Source organism: Homarus americanus, unplaced genomic scaffold, assembly GCF_018991925.1.
Source record: "Homarus americanus isolate GMGI-L3 unplaced genomic scaffold, GMGI_Hamer_2.0 scaffold32929, whole genome shotgun sequence".
Classification (NCBI taxonomy): domain Eukaryota; kingdom Metazoa; phylum Arthropoda; class Malacostraca; order Decapoda; family Nephropidae; genus Homarus; species Homarus americanus.
In genome coordinates this window covers 21,484,111-21,508,641 of record NW_024737097.1, presented here as the reverse complement: position 1 = coordinate 21,508,641, position 24,531 = coordinate 21,484,111, and the positions used below count along the sequence as shown (strand labels likewise).

The 24,531-nt window shown below is 40.8% G+C and overlaps 1 protein-coding gene across 1 annotated transcript; it reads left to right on the top strand.

Annotated features, from left to right (window-relative positions):
* The first annotated feature begins 498 nt into the window (after positions 1 to 498).
* On the top strand, positions 499 to 21,848 carry LOC121873323. The gene is made up of 11 exons (XM_042376840.1): positions 499 to 1,100; positions 2,866 to 3,260; positions 3,715 to 3,988; positions 4,164 to 4,349; positions 5,089 to 5,256; positions 5,565 to 5,674; positions 8,458 to 8,608; positions 8,992 to 9,216; positions 9,926 to 10,097; positions 15,099 to 15,223; positions 18,863 to 21,848. Exons 1-11 carry the CDS (start codon positions 918 to 920, stop codon positions 20,339 to 20,341), a joined length of 3,468 nt encoding a protein of 1,155 aa, XP_042232774.1. The 5' UTR covers positions 499 to 917; the 3' UTR covers positions 20,342 to 21,848.
* Positions 21,849 to 24,531: the final 2,683 nt, after the last annotated feature.

Here is a 24,531-nt window from a genome sequence, read left to right as displayed (position 1 = left end):
GCCTCCTACCAACACGTCTTCACGATCTAATTTATATGCACACCCATATCTACCCGTACTCACACCTACCCACGACCATATCTACCCACGCCCACACCTAACAATAACCATGTTTACTCGTGATTATATCTACCCACGTGCATGTTTACCCCTGTCTATATCTACTTACGTTCATATCTAACCTCTCCATTATCTATCCATGCCCACATGCATTCACAGCCTTAGCCTACTGTCTATAGCCATATGTATTCTAGCCTTCACGATTCCACGCCCAAATCTAACTACGTCTCCAATACATGTTCTGTACGCTAGCCACATCCACATGATCCGACTTTGTCATCACTCATCCTCGTTGGATTTGGGTGATCAAATTTTAATGGATGCGGCCCACTAACTAACTTGAGTTGCCCACCACTGCTCTAAAAGCAAGGTAGCCTCTAATGAATTATGAGAGGTAGCCGCCATCACCTAACTCGTGTCCGTTTCCCCTACAGGACTACTGGGCGGAGGTGTCGTCGCTGCGGCGGGACCTCCTCTTCTGCCAGCTGGGTTCAACCGACCTCCCTCTAGGGTTTGACTTGGACCTGGAGGGTGCCTCGCCCTCCCCTTCGGCCCTGCCTCTGCCCCCTGCACCCCTCCCCCTTGTGGCCACCACCTCCTCCACCACTAACACTGACACAGATTCAACGTCCTCAAAATTACCACCAGCCACTGTACGCACTAAACCTCCATCTCCGCCCGCCTTAGCTGATCCATCTTCTGCAGTCCCTTCTTCCGCGACTGAGTCGTTTCCTTCTCCAGCCACTTCTTTTCAATCAACTAGTTCCTCGTCTCCACCTTCCCCGTCCCAATCACGATCATCATCATTATCATCACCATCATCATCTAGCAGACTGGTGAGTGGAAGAGGACCAGTCATGAGGGGCAACACCAGGCAAAGTTTCAGACCCCTGCGTGATCCCCTGAGGACCGACAGCTTCCTGGACCATCGTGCATCACGGGGGTCCAGATGGGGCGGCACACGGCCCCCGCGCAGCTTGGGTCAGGTCATGGTGGCAGACCAGTCAACCAACTCACTCAGCGCCACCCTTACAGAAAAGGTAATATTGACTAAGGGTGGCCGTGTGTGTGTGTGTGTGTGTGAGGATGATGTGGAAGGTGTCCTTAGCTTACTTCAAAATGGTACATTACATTGTTTTTTCTCTTTTAACGTCATCTATGTAGATTGTCCCAGCAAATTTATATTAACTTGTATGTGTTGGGGGTGTGGCCGCCGAGTGGATGTAGCTCTCGCCTCCAGTCTTAAGGGTTGCTGGTACGATATCTGGTTACTACCAGGCTATTCAACTGTAATTAGGTACCTAACCTTACACTTGGGAAAGTGAAGGTGGTCAAGTGTAGTGCCGGCTCTGCTGCCTCCTAATGACTGATGGCTTATAGTTTTGTATTCACACTGTACCTAACGGCCCGTCAGGCTTAAGGAACTCTTTTCATAGAAGTGTTAATAGACAGAATATCTTGTAGCAAAACTCTAAATTTTCGTGGCAGACATGAGCGCCATCAACACTCAGCTAAAACGGTGCGTCAGATTTTATGAAAATAAGGTAGAATGAGCTAGCTTTTTAAGGTCAAGATCTAGAGGCACATCTACCACATGGCTGAAGTCAAGTGGTGTGGGAAGGTTAGTGTACACATATTGGCTAAAAGGGCACAGACACCAACAAAAACAATCGAGTCTCCTTCCTTCCTCCTTCTGATTATTCACTTGTGATGATAAAACACACTTGTAGATGAAAGCCTTTGAGTTCACACAATGTTACAATTAGTCAAGAGTTAGTGAAGGGTGAGAGTCATCTGACGAGAAAACCCAAACTATAAACAGAAAAAAAAATTATTAAGGAACTTTCAGCAACAGGTAGTAAAGCAATGGATATAGGGGTCGCTTACTCTACGGTACTCAACATGCTGGGGTGATTCAGCAAAGATTATATTAAATTGGAGGATAAAATCCTTGGATAATTCTATACCACAATGTCTCTATGGTAAAATGTCAGATTCTGCGCAGTTTCCATGTTATAATACATTTAAGATGTTGTATTAATGAGAGTGAATTTGAAGTGAAACCCCAGTAGGTTTTTGTAATCATTTATTCATAGATCTCTACAGTGTGACCCCTCTTTGTTACAACCTAAAAGAAATGCTCAAAGTTACCCCCGTCTGCCTCACTGTACACGTCGTATCATTGATCGTCTGAGGCGCTCCAGAATATCTGGACTATGTTTAATTTGCTCGCACCTGTCACGAACACGTGGGCAAATGCAGAATCTGACATTTTACCATAGAGACATTGTGGTTTAGAATTATCCAAGAATTTCATCCTCTAATTTAATGTTTTCTTTGCTGAATCACCCTGTATTTCAGGCATAAATGAGAATCGTTCAATAGTAATCATAAGATGATAATGCAGTCATGGACAACATCACCTCATGGAGTTGCGTTCCACAAGTATATTGTACATTTATCGCCGGACATTAAAAACAACCAGCTAGTGCAAGCCTTAGATGGGTAGATAGATGGAGATAGATATTTATTCAGTAAACTCGTCATACGGTTACAATGATTCACCATGTATATAGACAATGCAGGTTACATGACATAAATAGGTGTTAAATGTATACAAACAATGGTAAACAGTAAGGTGAATCGCCCAAGGACAGCCAACAAGGTCACCATATACTGTAGCTGCTGCTTGTTTCCTTTATTTAAGTTGCATCCAGAAGACTTGGGTCAAGTTTCTAGCCCAGCCCGAACTGTGCTACGACTGTCAATGTATATACTTGTAATTAATATTGTCTCCACCACCAGGAGTACGTGGCGCTACTGGAGCGGCAGTTGCGAGACCTGAGGGCGAGAGTTAGCGCCTGCAGGTCCTGTTTGACCCCACCACAGAGAAAGCTGGCGACTTGTGGTGGTGGCAACGCTTGGAGGGACTACCGACGAAGACGACGACTCCTTCGTCGCATGGAACGAGAGCAACGGAAAGAACGGCGCCGCCAAGAAAGGAAAAACAAAGAACAAATGACCAATAACAACACTTCTTCAGCCACACCAACCACCACGCCCTCTAATAAAACAACCACCACGTCTTCTAGCACACCAACCACAACGCCTTCTAGTACAACAACCACAACACCTACCATCACGACCACCGATGAGGAGGCTCTAGACAATGAATCTGTCTTGGCCGATGTTGCTTACAGGTGCGTGACCCTTGCCTTATGACACACTACTGTAAGATACTGACTGCCCTTTTGTGGATTATGTTAACAATCGTCTCTGTTATGAAAGTCATAATTATCAACAATTTAAATCTAAACGACTTCCATTATCATTTCACAAAGATATGATAAAACCTCATATGTTCAGTTAATATGATTTTTTTTTTACTTTCCGCTGATCTTACTTTTCAACCTTTATCATATCCTAACCACCCTCCTCCTATTCTCCTAACCCCTCCTCCTCCTCACCTAACCCTCCTCCTATTCTCCTAACAACCCTCCTATTCTCCTAACAACCCTCCCCCTCCCTTAACCCTTCCTCCTATTCTCCTAACCCCTCCTCCTCCTCCCCTAACCTTTCCTCCTATTCTCCTAACCCCCCTCTATCATCCTATCCTACCCTCGCACCCAACCACACACACACACACAAACACAGTGACCAGAAGTTGGACAACCAAAGGGCTCGCGAGACTCACCGCATGAGCACAGACTTCCGGCGGGGGTTCAACCAGAAGATCTCACGGATGGACGAGGCGCTCATGCAGTTCACCGATACCCAGGCTGCCTTCTGCAAAGAGCTGCGGGACAACCTGGGAGGGAGACTGGAGAAGCGAGGCCAGGAGCTAGAGGCCCTCTCAGACCAGATCGCCGCCCTCGTCCGGACTTCCACGGCGCAGATCACCGCCCTGGAGAAAGTCGCGTCAGATCAGGTATTATCATGTAGGTGGATGGGATGGATATGTCGATAGATAGATAGATAGATAGATATAAAGGAGAGAGAGAGAGAGAGAGAGAGAGAGTAAACGTACGATTAAAAAACAACACAAACCATCTCCATACCACGACCCACTAAACCATCACCACCTCTTCCCCATCCCCCGGCAGCTATACTCAGGGCAGGCGAGCATAGAGAAGAGCCTCGCCATCACCCAGGCCATCAGAGACTCCCAGCTGCGAGCCATCCAGAACTACCACAAGCAGACGTTCCTCCCAGCCGCTGCCGCCATTGCCGCCATCCTCACCGACCAAGCCTCTGCTGCCACCTCCATGGGCGTCGAACTCATCACCAAGGTCAGGGAGATAAGGTTATGAAGATATATGAGGCACGTCAGGAGGGAAGGGGGGCAGGAGGTTTACGTCTTCTGTACTAACGCTGAAAGTTTTTTACCGAGACAAATATCACAGTACTCAGCTTTAAGAGGAAGGAACAGAGTACAGAAAGTAAAGATTAGAAAAAGGGGGAATTATCATCCACATTAATATCACTACTAAGTTAATAAGACGGACGGCTTAGGGAGCACTGCATTGTACTTATTAAGATATGATGAAAAGTTATTTAAATTCAGAATCTCACTTCCAGGAACTAAGGTGCGATTTAAGAGGCTGCCGACACCTAACACTCCGACAGAGGATATTCCTCCACATCAACAATCTTGTGTTGTATTGCTTTAATCCTAATTTAAAAAACCAAAGGATAATTTGAACTTGATTGATAACCCAAAAAGATGGTGCATTTTACTGTTCATTAATTACACTAAACAGTGCGAACAAACTTAGCTGTCTTCATCACAACACGGTCTGTTGCCCACAGTCTCACTCTCCCCTCTGTTCCCACATGATATTATGTTGGGGCTGGTTAGTTAGGTGATGTATTATAAACTATATTGTATTTTCTAAATCATGCGGTGTAGTGTACCGTCACAGCCTTAATACCATAACAGTTTAATGAATTGTGTAATGTCGTGAGCTAAGAGCACTTGAGAGTTTAAAAATACGGGCGTGTAAGGCGGGGCTGGGTAACCTCCTACAGGTGGAGATGCTGCAGGACGTGTACCTGACGTACGCCACCCGGCAGGCAGACACCCTGCAGAAGCTCAAGGAGGACGTGGACAAGTTCGCCTCCAAGCACAACAACCTGGTGATGCGCTCCCGAGACCACGCCAACTACCTCCACATCAACGCCCACAACTTAGTCAGGGTGAGCGCCTCTCTCCTTCACATACCTCCCCTAATTTATCTTATTCCTCATCCCTTCTAGTTTCTTACTCTACTCCCACTTCTTAGTCTTTTTCACCGTTTACAGAGTGGGCATCCCTTTCCTACTACTCTCCTCCATCATCATCAACATCATCATCTTCATCCTTCTCCTCCATACTCTTTCTCTCACTTTTCCTCTTCCCTCATCATCATTAGTTGTTGCTACATAAGAAAATTCGTCAGCATAACATACGTAAATCTGTTATAACTGAAGTGTGAGGCCCCCTAACCTGGTGTGTGTGTCGCCAGGAGCTACAGACCAGGATGAACAACGTGGTCAAGGAACTGGTCCTCATCCGTCTTCAGAGTCAGAATTTTATCTCCATCAATAACGATACCCACAACGACATCAACAACAGGTCAGATTTAAAGTGTTATTTGTCTGTGTAATTGATCAATTCTAAGACTACCTTCGTAATTATATTCCAGAACATCTTTTTTGAAGTTCTCAGTATTAATTAGAATATTTGCTACACGAAGTAAGAGTAAGACTATACACTATACAGTAGGGCAGGGGTGTCAAACTCATTTGCTACAGCGGGTCAGATTTAATGAGTACACACTATAAGGGCCATGTAACATAATTATGAGTACTTTGTGATCGCCCGTTCGGGGAGCAGTGCAGCAAAATAAGGGAGGTGGATACAGGAACAGGACCAGAGACACTGGCGGCTGAGGGGTGTCTACACGACAGTGAGGGACAAGCTCCCTGCCTTAGGGCGAGCGCAAAGCTCTCTCTCTCTCTCTCTCTCTCTCTCAAAAAAAAATAAATAAAATATAAATAAATATATATATATATATATATATATATATATATATATATATATATATATATATATATATATATATATATATATATATATATATATATCTGCTTGTGCTATGTGTTGTATAACGTATAGTTACCTAGATTAGTCTTATTGCCTGATACTTGGCACCTCTTGGCATGGACCAATGCATCAAAGTTTGGAGCTAATAACTGAGCTACAGCAAACTTCAGTATTGAATTCAGGTGCTTTAACGGGCAATGTTATAGTATATCCTTCTTTCTTCACACAGCCAAACTGTGGAATGTTCTGCCTTCTCCTGTGTTTCCATACTCATACAATCTGTCTCACTTCAAAAAGCTGGTTGTCCGGCATCTTTGTGGTGTAGATTGATATAGTCTTTCTCTCTTCTATTTTTAATTTCTTTTTACTCTATTATTTTTCGTGGGTCGATGACTTTTGCCCGGGTGGGCTATTCTCCATAAAAAAAAAATGAGAACGAAGCTGAGATTTGATTATGTTCATTACAGAAAAGAGGATAATTTGGTCCCACATATTGATAAAATGCGCCAACATCGACACTCGAAAACTTGTTCCTCAAAACAGAATCACACTGGAGCTCAATTAATTCTAAGGGGGACCTGTGGTAGAAGCGGTACCGTTCTTGCCTCGCAAGCGAGATGTCACGGGTTCGATTCCCGGGCCGGTGGAAGTTGTTTGGACTTACTTCCTAGCCCCCATTAGTCCCTGTTCACCTAGCAGTAAAGTAGGTACCTGGTGCAAGTCGAAAGTTGTGAATTCGTATTCAGGGACAAATTGTTGGAGCTTCCAATAACTTGATGACATAAACCACTGACTCTTCAGGCTTCTACGCCCTTGACTCATGAGACATAAAGGCAAGCATGAACTTAGCATGCTTCCCTGTTGGGCGCTGTAAACGCTTCTGCGCTTCACCTTACACAAGGATGTAGGGGAGTGCCCAATAAAAAAAAATAAAAAATAAATAAAAATTAATTCTAACCTAAAATGTTCTGGTGCCTCATTAACACTGACAGAGAATGGGTTCTGAAAATTAGAAAAATCTTTCTCAAGGTATTTAAAGTCAGCAAATCTTTCTTGGAACTCATTCCTAAACTTGGAAACCTTGATTCAATACTTTTCTGTGTTGGTCTCAACATGAAGCTCAGGTGTACCTTGCAGGGACTTTAAGGTCGGAAAGTGTGAAAGATTCCTCTCTGCAAGTTGCCTTTCAAAAAGCTGCAGTTTCATCTCAAAGGCACGAATGCAGCCATAAAACTCTGTTAACAATTTATTGCGTCTTTGCATCTTTGTGTTCAGGTAATTTAAGTGCTCTGAAACATCCACCATGAAAGCTAGAACTTGAACCCATTCATTATCTTTCAAGTCATGCACATTCTTTCTTTTCTGTTCCATTAAATCGCTTCAGTATGACTCCCTGACTTAACCAGCGAACATCAGTGTGATATGGCAGTCCGTGTGTGTTCTCATTTTCCTCCAATAAGCAGTTGAACTGTCTGTAGTTCAGACCTCGTGCTTGTATCAAGTTCACTGTCTTTATAACAACATCCATGACATTATCCATCTTTAATGTTTTACTACACAACAATTCTCTATTTGTAATGCAATGCAAATTATGAAATTGGTGGTTTGGGTTCACACCTCGTAGTTTTTCCTTTAATTTTGTTGCCACGCCAGGTTTTCTAACCACCACTTGCGGTGCTCCATCTGTCGCCAGACTTACAGCACCAGATACATACTGGACTGAGATTCACAAAGCATCCTTCAAGCACTTGCCTTTGAACAGATTCAATAGACTAGAGTCGATAGACTAAGAGTATTATCCGATACAAATAGTTTTAACTTTTTACTTCAAGTGGTACTGTCTTAGGCTCTTAGCTGTTCAAGGTGCGGCTGGAGCAGCCAGTGGGCCGCGGGCCGCATGTAAGAGGGTGTCGGGCCGCATGTTTGACACCCTGCCTGAGTAGAGTATGCCTTTGTTCCACCGTATATATATTTGGCTAATAAATAGTAAAACATCGAGTCATACACAACCTAATGACACATTCCTGAATCCTGCCTCAGAAATATACAATAAAACAGTTGATACACATAAAACCTACTATAAATGAGATATACAGTGTTAATGAGTCACTGTTAATCTTGGAAATGTTTCAATTAAGAAATGAATTTCATATCACTTATCGTCCATGTTATCTCTACACCAATCCTTAATATCATTTCTAACATTATTATTTAGGGACTACACAGTCGCTCTGTGCTCTAAAAATTCAAGTGTTAGAGAGTATCTCGATTAGTAGTAAGTAGCAAGTAAGAGTCTCGCTCTCTCACTTCAGCCTCAACAAGACTCAGGATGCGGTGGAGACGCTCTCACAGGGGCTGAAGAACAGGCTGGACAACGCTACGGTGTTGGAACAAGACTTCAGGAAGATCTTCAAGAGGGATACCAACCACATCAGCGACAGAGTAGAGAGAGGCATTAGCCAGGTTAGCTCTCTCTCTCTCTCTCTCTCTCTCTCTCTCTCTCTCTCTCTTGATTTAAAAAATTTCAGATCCAATAGCCTACACATGCAAAATGGAGGAACGTACCAATAACAACCAGAGTGTAGCTGACAATGAAATTGTGACTGTGTTTTCATGACGGCACCATCTGATAGCCTTTAATGCCAATCAAACATCTGATTAAATTTTATTATTTTCGGCCATTCTTTATTATATACTGTGTGAATGAATTTTGCGTCAATTAGGCTCTGTGAATATAAACTGTCATACTTGATGAAATATTAATACAAACTGCCCGTCTTATTAAACTATATTTATAAAGCTACTATTATTTCACGCTGTTTATGGATTTTTCCTCTTATTCTAAGGCGCTGGTGTCTAACCACGCATCGATGAGACAGATAGAGGAGGCGGAGCTAGACACGCGAGTATTTGTGGGCACCACCACCGCTGCCTGGAACGAACTCTATCTCAACCAGGAGGCGGAGCTGCGAAAGGAGGCGGACTCCCTTACACACAGCCTGCGTACCCATACGCACCACACCCAAAATGTCCTCACTGGCATGCGCAGTGCGGCTGAGACACATGAGCTGGTAGGCGGTAGAGGCATGTTGTGTATACGTTGTTAGATGCTTCAGCTACTTGACACTTGCCGAAAAATTTATTGAATTAGTCTATCCATGAAAAATCTTAAATTAAAAGGTTTAATTTTAATCTTGGAGTTTGTGGGAGTTGTTCAAAGCAAAGGCGTTTAACCCCAGACCCAGCAACTATGACCTATGATAAGTGACCTTACTTGCATACAAGAGGCTTCTATGAATAATGGAATGATTACTTCTGAATAATACTTGAATTTAAATTTTAAGCCAATAGCATAAGGCTTTCGGGAAACAGAGCCGAGCCTTTAGAGATACTTTGTACTCAATGTTCAAGAGTAAACTATTGATGGATAGAGAAAATATTGTATCATAACGAAATTGTTTCAATGTTTCTCATGGTAAACGAATAGTTCTCAAGATCTGGTCAAAAAATTCTTAATGACATTTTGCCTGAGATAGGTCTTTACTATTGAAGAAAGATTTTCAAACATGACTGTAAAGAATCCAGTATAAATTGGTTAAAACAAGAATTCAAGGTGTTGTTAGACAGACAGGACAATACTGAACAAAGAGCTGATGGAATATGTCATTGTTGCCAGCCCTTCCCACACGCACATCACCCTCTAGTGTACAACTCACTTCCCAAGATTTGGAAACATCTCAATCAGATATCTTGCACGTAATGCACCGTCTCCTGCTACAGGTGCTGGAGGATCAAAGGATGAATTTCCAGCGTTTTATCCGGAAGCGACAAGACGCCTTGGACAACCAATGCTCAGCCATCACCGACTGGGCCATGCTCATGTCTACAGAACTCCGCAGACGAGACGAGGACCTCCACAGGTTCCTCAGTGAGGATCTCCAGTATACTACAGGTATATACATCACTAACACGCACAACTCACTTCCTTAAAATTAATGTTAAAAGAAAGTTCTATACATACATATATATATATATATATATATATATATATATATATATATATATATATATATATATATATATATATATATATATATATATATATATATATATATATATATATATATATATATATATATATATATATATATATATATATATATATATATATATATATATATTTATGTATTTTTTTTTTTTTTGCTGACAATTCCCTATAATACTGTTTTATTCTTCCCCGCTGCTTGTTCTAAGAGCTTAATATTGAGTGCTTAACTAAATGATGTTTCTTCTCTTTCAGCTTAATCAGAATGAGACGATTTTTGAGACAAATATATAACCCAACATATCATAGCTCATTCAGACTTGAAGTACTATCTCCCCTCCCTGATCATTTTCTACTTAGGCCTATAATTCCAGTAAGTGTACTGTAGACGCAGGTGTTCTCAGATACGACCAGCGCAGTATTAGGAGGCTGTACCTTGCCAGCTCCAATAAGATGGTGCCAATGAGTCATAAATAACTAAAACAACTTTTTCTTTACAGGAAGAAATACTGAACCAGAGATCCATCTAATAGATGGATGGGATAATTTAAACCTTACCTACATTATGCAATCTTCTCATACTTCATTTCCAAAAGACTGAAAAGTGTCGTTTCATTTTTACAGTTATAAAAACCTTCATAATGGCTTAACAATATTCTGTAAGAATTAAATAGATAATAAAGAATAAAGAATCCTGAAGTGAAAAGTTAATAATATATGTCACAACAAAGTGAATATGTGAAGTAATAATACAGACGACATCTGTACTGACATAACAACTTACTATAAACAAATTAAATTTGAAGCTTCTCTAGGTTATTATGTACTATAAGACGACTTTAGGTGTCTTAAACACGGCCTGACACAGCGCAACACTTGGTGGAAACAGGAAGATTCGGTTGCATGCCAAAGAGGCCTCAGTTAATTTAGGCCCCCCGGTTATATTAGGCTTCAGTCCTAACAAACCCAAGCTTAACATAACAATTAGGAATAAAGTCCATTAAAATTGGGGTCTCATTAGGGTCAGGCTGCAAGCTCAATTAGGTTAGATTAGATTAGATTGGGATCAATTGGGATTAAGATTGATTACAGTAGTCATTTTCATCGACTCCGTGACCACTGTGTTCCTACTTTTGTTTATTGTTGATCGTGTACCAGGGACTCTTCACACAAGATTTAGCCTCTATGTACCTCTGAAAAATATCAGCTAACTCCGCGGGAGAGCAAACTCCGAAGTGGTAGCCGATGGTCATTTTCGCCATATGGCCGGTGATAACTTCTGAACTAGTTACACTAGAATCATGAATATGGGATCATTTTCCGCTAATTTTGAGGTGAGAAATCTGATGGGATGGTAAGTTATTAGTTTGGGCGCCATCTTGACCTACAAATCCAAGATGGCGGCAGTCGCCAAGGTTAAAAATAGGAAAACGATATAACTAAGCATCCAACCGAGCTATTTGTGTGAATGGGGCTTCTTCTGCTCGAGTTCCAGTGTGGCAGAATGGATAAGATAGTTATTTTACTGCTGAGGTCACCTCGATCTTTTATACAAAATAGTTTCACTCTGAAATCTTATAAAAACCGGTGGGAACATAATGGTCACTGATTTCACTAACGCAACGTCACCATGTGAGAATAATTTGTGATATCAGTATCTGGGGTATATTCTGAATAAAATTAAACAGAGTCCTTTTTTATGTGTCCCAATAAAAATGACGATTCCGCAGAGTAAAATCATGATAGATGAAAAAGCCGTTGTAGATCTGAGTGCATGTTTCACTGAATTCAAATGCGATCCATTTGACCATACCGATCAGACAGTTCGTTCTCTGCAGTCAGGAATTCCGGCTTCTGAAATACTCGCTGCTGACTTGAAATCTGCAAAGGCAGATGGCATGGAAAAAAGAGGGGGATATCCAAGGTGAAGTCACTGAACAACTGAGTCCCGAAAAGCAGACGCCAAAACTTTACTACCAACTTAGTCAAAAAGGCCAACAATATTATGAAAGGAAAGACAGAGGAAATGGAAACAAAAGCCATGGCTTCCGTTCTTGGCCTAATTGAACAGTTGTTGCAGCATCGTGTCACAGAAGAGTGTCTGTCGATCTTCAACAACAGTGGCACGATGTGGAGGGTGCAAAAAGGCAAGTTGCGAGAGAAACTCACGATGACACCTATACAACAACCCCATACATAAACGTCGACCATTCATATGGTCCTAATTTGGTGCCTGGCTGCCCCAACCCATGAAGATCGAGAGAAGGGCGATGGCACCAAATACACCTGAGGAGATTATAGAACGAAGGTGGTACGCACAGTCTTGACAAGGCATAAAATGCAGAGCGGATCATTTGTGTGAATGACTCATAGGATCAGAGATGGACAATCAAAGACAGCGAACGCATGCTGAGTCAGAAGAGTGCGTCAATCAGTAACATTTACACGAAGTCAGAAGATAAGTTTCCTGCAATCAAACACTTCCACCTTCTTTTGGGTAAAGCAGAAAATAAGATCCGTTTGCAGGCATTTCTGCAGGCTGGATTCCAGAGCACTGCAGACACATCTGCTGTCGAAATCTTCTACTGTATAGGTCCCAGTGCGAAAAACCACAGTACAGGCCAGCCTGTTCCCAGTCTTGATACAGAAGACACCGATAACTACGTGCAGGCAGCTTATGTTGCCCAGCTAATATCAGGAGTATTATGTGTGATGAGGAAGACACAATTCATCACCTCCCAAAGTCCATGCGATGAGGAAATGGCGGCCTGCATCATTCCACCCCATGTTCTCACCGGCTGCGATCATAACTTTGGCTTCTTTGGCACCAGCAAGAAACTGGTGGCAGTTCGGGTCCAAAGTTCTAAGGAGGCACGTGACCTTTTGGCATCGTGTGGCACAGAGCTGCCAGCCCCAAAAGAGGTCCTCGATGACTTGGAGAAGTTTGTGATCCGATACATCTATTGTGACGCCAATAACACGACTCTGGGAGAAGTAAGGGCAGCTAAGTGGAGGGCACAGACGAAGAACACCGTCCCACTGGCATCTGAGTCAAGACAGTCTTCACCTCCACGTAAGACGAACAAACTATCTCAGTTTTCTGCTGAAGCACCAAACCTCCAATTCCACCCCTCACCCATCGGTCTGTGCCAGCCTGTCCGCTACACCCAGCACCCACTTCCCACGTCAATACCCCTACCTCTGAGTCAGGATGATGAAGACATGGACACAGACATTGAAAGTGATACTGAAGATGCTGCTGATAGTGACAGTGATTCTAATGGCAGCAGTGGCTCAAGCAGTGACACCAACAATGATTCTTAAAATGCATCAGATTATTGTAGTAAAGCATGAAAAGGGCCTTTATTTAATTTCGTTCAGAATATAACCCAGATACTGAGATCACAAATTATTTGTAGATGACATTCTTCATAGGTCACATTGAGGCTAAATCTTGTTTGAATAGTCCCTGGTACATAAATCAACAATAAAAAAAAAGTAGGAACACAATGGTCACGGATTCGATGAAAATGACTACTATTTTTTAATTTCTTTTTACTCATTTTTTCGGCCCCCAGGCCCCGTTGTGGGTCGATAACCTGCACCGGGTGGGCTACTCCCCGTAAAACTATCATGGCTTGGTGTAATTTCAACTCATCCGAATATTCGAGGAACTGCCAGATGATGAATATAAACTTGGCTACAAACCGCCATTTTTATTATGGCGACGTGGAATTCTGACATCCCTTTTACTGCACTCTGACTGACGTTCCAACCAGCTCAACACTTGTCTGGGGTGTATGGGATTGAGTGTCAGTATATCTTCAGGTTACATTAGTCTCAGTGTAGTAGGTGTTCGGGTGCCTGTAGAGTCGAATAGGTGTGGCAGGTGTCAGTGTAGCCCAGCAGGTGTGGCAGGTGTCAGTGTAGCCCAGCAGGTGTGGCAGGTGTCAATGTAACCCAGCAGGTGTTGGCAGGTGGGAGTGTAGCCCAGCAGGTGTGGCAGGTGGCAATGTAGCCCAGCAGGTGTGGCAGGTGTCAGTGTAGCCCAGCAGGTATGACAGGTGTCAGTGTAGCCTAGCAGGTGTCAGTCAACAGGTGTGCGCAGTGTCAGTGTAGCCCAGCAGGTGTGGCAGGTGTAAGCGTATCCCAACAGGTGTGGCGAGTGTCAGTGTGGCCCAGCAGGTGTAGCAGGTTTCAGTGTATCCCAACAGGTGTGGCGAGTGTCAGTGTAGCCCAGTAGGTGTGGCAGGTGTCAGTATAGCCCAGCAGTGTGGCAGGTGTCAGTGTAGCCCAGCAGGTGTGGCAGGTGTAACCCAACAGGTGTGGCAGGCGTCAGTGTAGCCCAGCAGGTGTGGTGAGTGTCAGTGTAGCCCAGTAGATGTGGCAGGTGTCGGTGTAGCCCAGCAGGTGTGGTAGATGTCAGTGTGGCCCAGCAGGCAGGTGTCAGCCCAGCAGGTGTGGCAGGTGTCAGTGTAGCCCAGCAGGTGTGGCAGGTGTCAATGTAACCCAGCAGGTGTTGGCAGGTGGGAGTAGCCCAGCAGGTGTGGCAGGTGGCAGCCCAGCAGGTGTGGCAGATGTCAGTGTAGCCCAGCAGGTGGCAGGTGTCAGCGTGCAGGTGTCAGTGTAGCCCAGCAGGTGTGGCAGGTGTCAATGTAGCCCAGCAGGTGTGGCAGATGTCAGTGTAGCCCAGCAGGTGTGGCAGGTGTCAGTGCAGCCCAGCAGGTGTGTGCAGGTGTCAGTGTAGCCCAGCAGGTGTGGCAGGTGTCAGTGTAGCCCAGCAGGTGTGACAGGTATCAGTGTAGCCCAGCAGGTGTGGCAGGTGTCAGTGTAGCCCAGCAGGTGTGACAGGTATCAGTGTAGCCCAGCAGGTGTGGCAGGTGTCAGTGTAGTGGGTGTTCATTACAGTGACGGTGCCGGAGGATGAGGACGGTGGGTACTTGGTCTCCCGGCTCCCTGATGGTTCACTGGTCTATCAGTCGTCCCCTGCCCACGCCCCGGCCCACGCCCGCTCCCCACGCCCGCCGCCAAACGTGTGTGACTACCGTGCACGCCCTCACTCTTGACACACGCACTCAGTAACACCTTGGACTCGAGGAACATGTAATAGATAAAATCAATCTGCTCTAGTCTGCGAAACTCACACTGTACATATATTCCTTTTTCTGTGAATCTTTATATTTACTGCATAAATACATATAATGATCACAATGAAGAGGAGATGCCAATAAACTGGGATGAAACTTCGATTCCCGTGACTGTCTACTGTCAATAAATTGTTTTTTAAATGCATCATTTGGATTAAATGGTTCTTGTTGTAAGTAAATGTATTTACTTCTTATATTATTTGTAAATATCAACAGGTATTACGCAAGACATAATTAGCTGCATAAATTTTTCGCTTGGCAGAGATGTATTGTTTTGTATTTTCTGAAACCCCTTGACACTATTATAATCATTTCAACATGAAACTCTACAAACAATGACAAGTTTACACTATATACACTACTCACATTTTCAATGAACACAAAGCAATAGCAAGCAAATGATTCATATGCTAATTTACTAAACTACGGGAGTTTATTTATAAGTTAATTGAGATTATTATATTTTGAAAAACTAGAAAATTGCATAAATCATTGACAATTACGTAAGCTTAAGGTACATATCCTTGTAAAGACAACTCAGGGTGAAAATGTAAGATTTTGTATCTTAAAATAATTACCACCAAACTAAAAAAATGACCTACTAAAAAGGTCTGACGTATGATCGATAGCTCTAAGAAATCTCTGATAGGCCTACATAAAAATATAAAAAATTCAGTATCCTCAGTATTCCGCCACAAGACATTTGACAAGTACACTACTCTCGCATCATGATTGCTAAATTACGCATGAGTTTAAATTTTTATGTAGACACCACATACAGTACAGTAATCGGAGTTGTTAAAATGATTTTGTTCCAACACTTATATACTCATAGACTTTGTGAGACTAATGTAACTCATGATATTTAATTTATATACGGACAAAAGAAAAAATCAACCAAGGCATATATATATATATACATATATATATATATATATATATATATATATATATATATATATATATATATATATATATATATATATATATATATATATATATATATATATATATATATATATATATATATATATTTATATAATTTCCGATTGGCGATAACTTCTATGTATTTTTTTTAGACTTTTGGCTGACCAACAAGCGATCATGTAGATAATAAAAACACAAAAAAATAAAATTTTCACACAAAACCTACCTTAACCTGACTTGACCCAACCTAACCTAACCTACCTTAACCTAGACTAACGTTACCTAATCTCCTTTAGGTGTATTTATTGCTATATTTTGACGACTTAAATGAAACGGCAAATTTCATATACGAATTAATTTCCATCGAGCTATAGTTATAAAAACAAAAAGTTATCCCTATTCGGTAAAAACTTCAGTTGCTTTTCAAAGCTTCACCGACGATTATCTAGTGTGATATACATAATGTGTGTGTGTGTGTGTGTAATATTTGCTGCACAGTAGATGTTATTTCTATTTTAATTACTTGTTCCTCGAGCTTCCGCAATGAGACATGTCGATCACAACACATTGATTCGGTTGACTGTTGAGGTACATAACCAGCTGAATCCGGAACTGTTAACTAATGGTTTAAAATTGAATAGCCAATTTATATATCTAGGATTAAATACATTTTAAATTTGCATGCATGGAAAGCATGGCACTTATCACCCACGAAAAAATCATACGTGTAAATAACTAAAATAATTATACACACGTATGTGTGTGTTTGTGTAATTCAATCGTTTAACAAAGCTAGTGCGTCGTTTCCATAGACTCGTCCTTCAAGACTGCTTTACCTGGGCAAGGAATGAGGGTGAATTATGCTTACGACAAATGATCATAGTCTGTATTAAATAATCTTGTGATCAAAATCAATGTCATTATATTCTGGATTCAGCTGGATTGTATACTCTCCTTCGGTGAGACAAAAAATAAATAAATCTTAGTTTTGCAAGTTGGTCATAGAAGTGAAAGTCTGCATTGTAGAAAGTGACAGACGTTTTCGTTCTCTATGATATAGATACTAGATATTTAATAACATATTATGAATGCACAAGAGCAAGAACTTGGTCCTCATAATACAGGTTTTGTGAATCACATTAACGGAATCTGCACTGTATAGTGACGATTACAGTCAAATAACCTTGGAGTAGCAGAGATGATTACACTACATAACAAGAAAGATTTGTATTCATATAACAGGTGTTTGGACTTACAGTAACAATGACTCATGTATATAGAGAATAATCAACACGGATCTTTATACTTAACGATTTTTATGTGTGGATTTCTTTTATTTTAGAAACACGATGGGTTTCTTGGATGACAAGGGATTCCATCAGGAGATATTTTTCATTTTTGGCTGTGCAGGATCAAGCAGATGGTACTAATCTATTTACCTTCCTCTATACAAGTCCAAACTCGAAATACTGTACATGAGTGTTCATTCCGCATTTTGTCTTGTAGGCCTATTCCCTATTGCATTGTTGTTGTTCCTGTTGAAATTTAATTTCCTTTGTCTAATTGAAATCAAGTTTATTAATACTATTAACTCTGTGTTGTTAAATCGCTAATATTATCTATCAGTTATTATTGTTATTATTGAACCAATAAGGAGCTAACAACGATGAGTAGAGTTTACAAGAACGTGTGTATTTCCGTGTTGGTCGTGGTTGAGTATGTGGCATGACTGCATGGTGTGATAATGTTGTCACGTGTTCGATGGCATGCTTCAAGGTAGAGTTGTGCATGTTAGCGTGTTCATGCATGGTCTTTTAAGTTCCTCAGATCAGACATCTGGCTGAGAAATGACCAACCCAGTGAAGATATTATGTATCGCCACTACATTTTGTATCATTGTATAGTTAAACACATTTCTCTTCACACTATTTGTTAAGTACTTATGGCGTATTGGTGTAAATACCTACACTGCAAAAAGTTTCATATAAAAGCATATCATTACTGAGACGAGCGGTGCCTTTGTAGTTTAATAAGTTCAAAAGTCTGTTCAGTAAGTGTAAACTGATTTAATCGTTAAAATCACGTAGAAAATTGCTTAAAATTTCATGTTTCACAAAGACACCCATCGTCTGTGATTTTACTTAGGGAATGCTTATAATTTGATCAGCAGAAGAGCCTAATTCCAATATCTACCTTTTAAAGTATTACAAAACTATCAAAATATCCGATGTTGAAATATTGCCACTACCTATCTTTTACAATTACCTGAAGTAAAATTTTTATAAAATTTATTTCGTGATCAATAATTTGAAATCAACATAATATATTTTGCTACCAACATAATATTTAATGATCAATATTTTGATACCAACATAATATTTAATGGTCAATATTTTGATACCAATATAATAGCCATTCCATGGTCAATATTCTCACTTGATTTATACATCTAAGACAACGCTTATAGCTCAACAAATAAACTTACAGTAGCAGGAATGATGAAAAATAAGCACATCTACTTGAGGTGTACCTCTTAATCCCAGATTTCTTAGCAGCATAATCATTGGTCTTAAGTTAACATATAGTATTTTATTTCAGGTAAACTACCAGTTAGACGGGACTGCTTATAGCCCTGGCCTTGCCTCGTCTACGTCACATTCTAGTCCCAATAAACCTCAGTTGGAGAAGACTGTAGTCACTTATGTAAATAACACACGTAGCAAGTTTAGTTCAAGTAGCAACAATATCACCAGTGCATATAGTAGCAAGCCGTCTGCTGTTCACAATAACTCTCTCGACAAACATAGTGAAACAGAAAAGTTTAATGTTCCGAGTGAGGTGGACAGTGAAATCAGTAATAACACAAGTTCGAAAGAGTTACAAGGCCTTGGTTTTCATCATCACACAAAGACGACTAAGAGTGAGGGGTCTTCTCTTCAGAAAATTGAGAAAACGAAAAATGGGCCGGTAAGAGGGGGGACGGGAAGAAAACTCGATACAAATCCAGATAATGTTGCTTATACTCAGGTGGGTACAGAACCTGGTGAGAGGAATGATTTTGGGGAAGAAAACATTATTCAAGAAATCCACGTACTCGGCACAGAAGACGTCCAAACAGATTACAGAAACGAGGAAATGAAAAAACAAACACCAAAGATATTACACAGGAGACGAGGGGAACTCCAAGATGCCGGTGATAGGCAAAATGATGGAGCATATAAACCTGTTTGTGCAAGGACGTGTGGGAGCCAGAAGGGAAACAATGAAACAGCTGAGAAATGCCATCATTCGACGGGGGCAGACAATTTAAACGTCTACGATGATGATGATGACGATGAAGGTATAAAAAAGCTGAGGAAAATCCTCCAAGAAGCTCAAAAAACAATCCAGAAATTTCAAATGGATTTCCAGCTTCAGGGTAACTCCAAGGATGGTAATACATCAAGGACGCGGGAAACATTTGTTACCGGAGACGTAGAAAATGACATACGATATAATGCAACAATCGGAATCAATGATAACCATAATACAACAAACAATTCCAGCAAAAGCAACTATGTTGCAGGAAATCAACCAGAATCAGTAGGAAGCAAGAAGACACACGAAGGAGCTTCGAAAGGAAATACTAGTGCAACTCACCATATAAGGCACCAGCACCACAAGAACCCCCAGATCTCTGGTGCCCCAAGAGCAAAAGGACCTTTCAATAGACATTTAACATCTAAAGCAACATCTCCACAGTCCTCTATTCCTTCCAATACCACTTCTGACTCTCTAAACAACTCCACGTTTTCTATAAGTTCATCAGATACATCTAATATTGTGGACACCCCTCTTAGTATACTACCAGTTGTTCGCGTGGACAATGTACCGTCAGAGGGAAGCGTGAGAAAATCCACTGTTGAACTCGTTCAGATGGACCAGGACGACTCGCTGACAAGATCAGGTGTTAAGGGGAGCAGCAGTGTACGGAGAGGCCAAAATAGAAAAAGCAAAAAACTCCGAGAAAATAATGAAACATCAACAACAAGCAGTGTTCCAGAACACAAGGAGACAAAAAAATATGGGAACGAGTAGATTACGATGACAAATTATTTAATCCCTTTGGTGTTTACTATTATGAACTTCTAAGGATTTATGTTTTATGCATGTAAACTAGATATACTGGAAAAATCAAGCTTCGCATCCACGAAAGGATGAATTCTAGAGAACAAAATAATATGGTATGTGTGTTTGGGATTAGTTTTGGTGTACAACCTTATACGTGTGTATTTAAATTCTTAACATTTCTTTGGTTAGTTAAGCGTTTTAACACTTTTTGCATTCGATTAATTGTGTATAATATATTAAATATAACTGAAAATGCCAATGTTCTGGAGAGCGTTACATCACGATGGAGAGAACCCCCTAGAATGAATATGGTGAGATCTGTTCTTTCAAGGACACTAGGATAATACGGTTGTGACGTCAGCACTGTCCCTTGCTCAGCAGGACAGTAATGTGACTGAATTATTGGTAATTGACAAAGAATGTGATGAATGTATGGATAAAATTGCTACTGGTGAAAGAAAGGAGAAAATGGTTAGGGTCTGGATGACAGTGCCACATGAGTGCGGTAATGACTACTTTGGATAAGGATGGTGACATTAACTTATAATACAGAAACAATACTAAATACCGCAAATAATTACAACGAAATCGTTGATATCGATATAGTTGATGTTCAGCTAATTCTCTTGACACTGACATTAATCATTAGTGGTCTATGGGTTGTGTGTGATTTTGTGCATTTCTTCGCTAGAAGACGTGTGACGATAGCCACTACCAGGTTTGTCAACTGTTATGTTTTCTATTGTAGATTATGTAAATAATTGTCTTATAATTTTACTGTAGTTGTCATGACTACGTACTAATGTGTACTATGTACAATATACAAAGTCTTTTTTGTGAAATACACTGCCATTCACCCTACTGTACCTTTACAGACTCAGACTGTAGTTAAGTCTCCCCCAAAGGAGGGAGTCGTTTATTTTTTTCTGTCTTCTTGCAAACAATTAACAATTAATCGCCACTCCTTCAATTATAGGCCAATTACATTCATACTTAACACTTTGCAGGGTTGTACCGTGCTCCATAAGTCAGCCACCTTCATCGAGTTTTTATTTTGCCCTTTTGAGCGAATATACTCTGTCAAATATCAAACCCCAAAACGTAAATTTTGAGGTGTTGTTCAGTCATACCGATTTAGGATGAAAGTTGGCACATATAATCCTTGCTATAGAACCCACAAAACAATCCTATTCTAAGAGGATCAAAACTCAAAAAAATAAACAATTTTGGGCCTTTGGCACAAAGTAACCCCAACAAGTCATCTGAGACTGAATGGGGAAACATAATCGTTTGAGAAAGTTGGCCTTGTTAAATTTCTGAATGGTCGCCTTCGTTCTTGATCACAAATTTATTGATGCTTCTTTGTTTCTTTTCGCACAAAATAAAGACAGGGGTAGTAATATAAAGTGTATTTAAATGAGGAAAATATTATTATAAATTAAAATGTACTTTAATCATTCACTGACAGTCTCTTTCCGGTTTTAAATATTTATTACTAAAAAATCAAAAGGGATATAGTAATACAGTTTGCTGCATCATATTCCTTAGTTAATTGATTTTTTTCTTTACATGTACAGTGGATTTGAGAGGTATTCTCTTGGTGGAGAAAATAAGGAGTAACAATGGCGTCTAATCAAGAGAAAGCGCAATGTGTTGTTCTGGTTTGCAGAGAGCAAATCAGTGACAACAGTGCAAAGACAAAACCGGTGTATGGATTTCTTAGGTAGATGAAGCTCCATTGGTGCAGCAAGAACTAACTTTCTTGGTCTTCGTTGGAATGCTTCCCGAACAGATTCAAAGGACTCTTCAGACATCCTTGGGCGTCCACTTCGGGGCAAGTCACAAACACTGCCTGTTTCCAGAAACTTTTGAAACCATGCCCTAATGCTGGGTTTTGAGGGTGGCTCGTTACCATACCTCTGGCGGTTTTGTCTTTGCACTGTTGTCACTGATTTGCTCTCTGCAAACCAGAACAACACATTGCGCTTTCTCTTGATTAGACGCCATTGTTACTCCTTATTTTCTCCACCAAGAGAATACCTCTCAAATCCACTGTACATGTAAAGAAAAAAATCAATTAACTAAGGAATATGATGCAGCAAACTGTATTACTATATCCCTTTTGATTTTTTAGTAATAAATATTTAAAACCGGAAAGAGACTTTTGGGACACCCTGTATGAAAGACCCTCTTTGCTATCACCTGGATGTGTGTGTGTGTGTGTGTGTATACAGTTTCAATTTGTTTCTCGGGCGAAAATTTCTTTTAATTTCATATTTAATGTTGGAATCTTAATTTATTCTCCAGTTAGAAGCTCAACACAAGTCATAATTCCAGAACACATTTAACCAGTAAAATTGTAGTTTCACTACCGTTTGGTTTTGACCAGAAATTTAGGTTTTCCCATAGCAATTGGTGTGATTCATTCGAAGTTGATCTTCATTTCCGTCGAAAATTAGTCGTTTTTGAGTTTTCACCCCCTTCCATTGAGCCTGACCTAACCAACCAGAGACCTACCTACTCTTACCTAACTTCCTAGCCGAGGTACCGTACTAAACAGAAAGTACTTCTTTTGATATCTGGTACCAATGAAAGCAACTTTGTTGAAGCATCATGGTGCAATTGTACGTGTTTTTTTTTTTTTTTTTTTTTTAACGTGAGTGCGCTTGGGCCGAGCGGGTTATTTGTAAACAATCAGACGACACACGGTGGCTGGCAGATTTACGCGAATTTCCTAAGTGAAGTTACCATCTCGGTTATTATCCACTTGTGACGGAAGTACCCCAAAATTGCTCTAACCTAATTGGGAGTGAAACTGCAATACCATTTAACCTTGCAGCCTTTTTTTTTAATTGCCAATAAAAAATTTTATTCAAATTTTCAAAGGAACTATGAAAATACATGAGAAAATAGCAATTAATCTATATGGTAAAGGCTTAGAAGGTCTCCACCTTATTCCTTGATCACTGTTAGTAAGATATTTACAGATATGTTTGGGTAACTTCACAAAATGAAAATCTGATGAGGAGGAAAACTACTTTAATTACAGAGACAATGGTGAAAATTTCCCCATAAAGATCAGTCTTCTCAAAAACAATTTCTAAGCGCAACTTCAGGGCTATTTAAACCACTAATAATGGCAGACCATATAAACAAACCAAACCTAAACGACTTTTTTTATTATTTTTTTCGGAATCCGGTCATTTCACCCACACTATGGCGTCGAACACAAGTCATTTTACCTACATTTAGAGTTGATTCACCCACACTATCGAGTCGGTTTACCCACACCTGTTTTGTCACCTGTTTTATTTAGGTTTAGTAATGTGGTAATGTAAAGAACTGAACTTCAATAAAGTTTTCGAAACTATGAAAATATAGTCTGTAGGTTTCGTAATTGTTAAAGTCCAGCGGATTTAGTCAGTCAATGGCAAGATGGCAGACTGTCAAGATTATTGCATTCAATGCAATGTGCCTGTACGGGCACGGCAAGGTCTGCGTGCGACGGGTGTGGGAAGTGGCAGCACAGGAAATGTGATACAGGCGTATCTCGAGCTGAGTAATGGGCAGCTGTTAGATCCGGTCATTCCATAGACTGGAGTTACAATTCGTGCACCGACAGTATCATGCCAGTATCAGACATGATTATCCCCGCCGCAAAGAAAATATAGGGAGTTGCAGGCCAAAATATTCGCTGTTTGGGTCGAATACTTGAGGAACGAGAGGTCAGCTTGCCAACTTCTGAGGCTTGCGCCCATCTCAATGGACCAGTCAGCAGCTGGTATGTGACCAAACATCCTAAATCCACTCTATGTTACTTCTATGATTGATATTTTAAAACTTTTTAGTTTGTGTATTTTATATAGGTTTTTATATTTGAAAGTCACAGAATAAACAACCTAAAACTTGAGGCGGTTATTGTAAGGCGTTTCAGATGCATGGATTTGCTAAAGCGTCAGCTATTCTGTATGCTCACACAGCTTTTGACTTGTACGCCTGACACATTCAAAGGGAAAAGCTAGCACCTCGATCAGACGTTATCCTTAAGCGGCCTAAATAGCTAACAACCAATCAGCGATTTCTCCCATTGAAAATACGCGGATCATGGCCGCTTATGGATAATATTTTTATTAATATTGAAGAGTTGAGGGCATGTA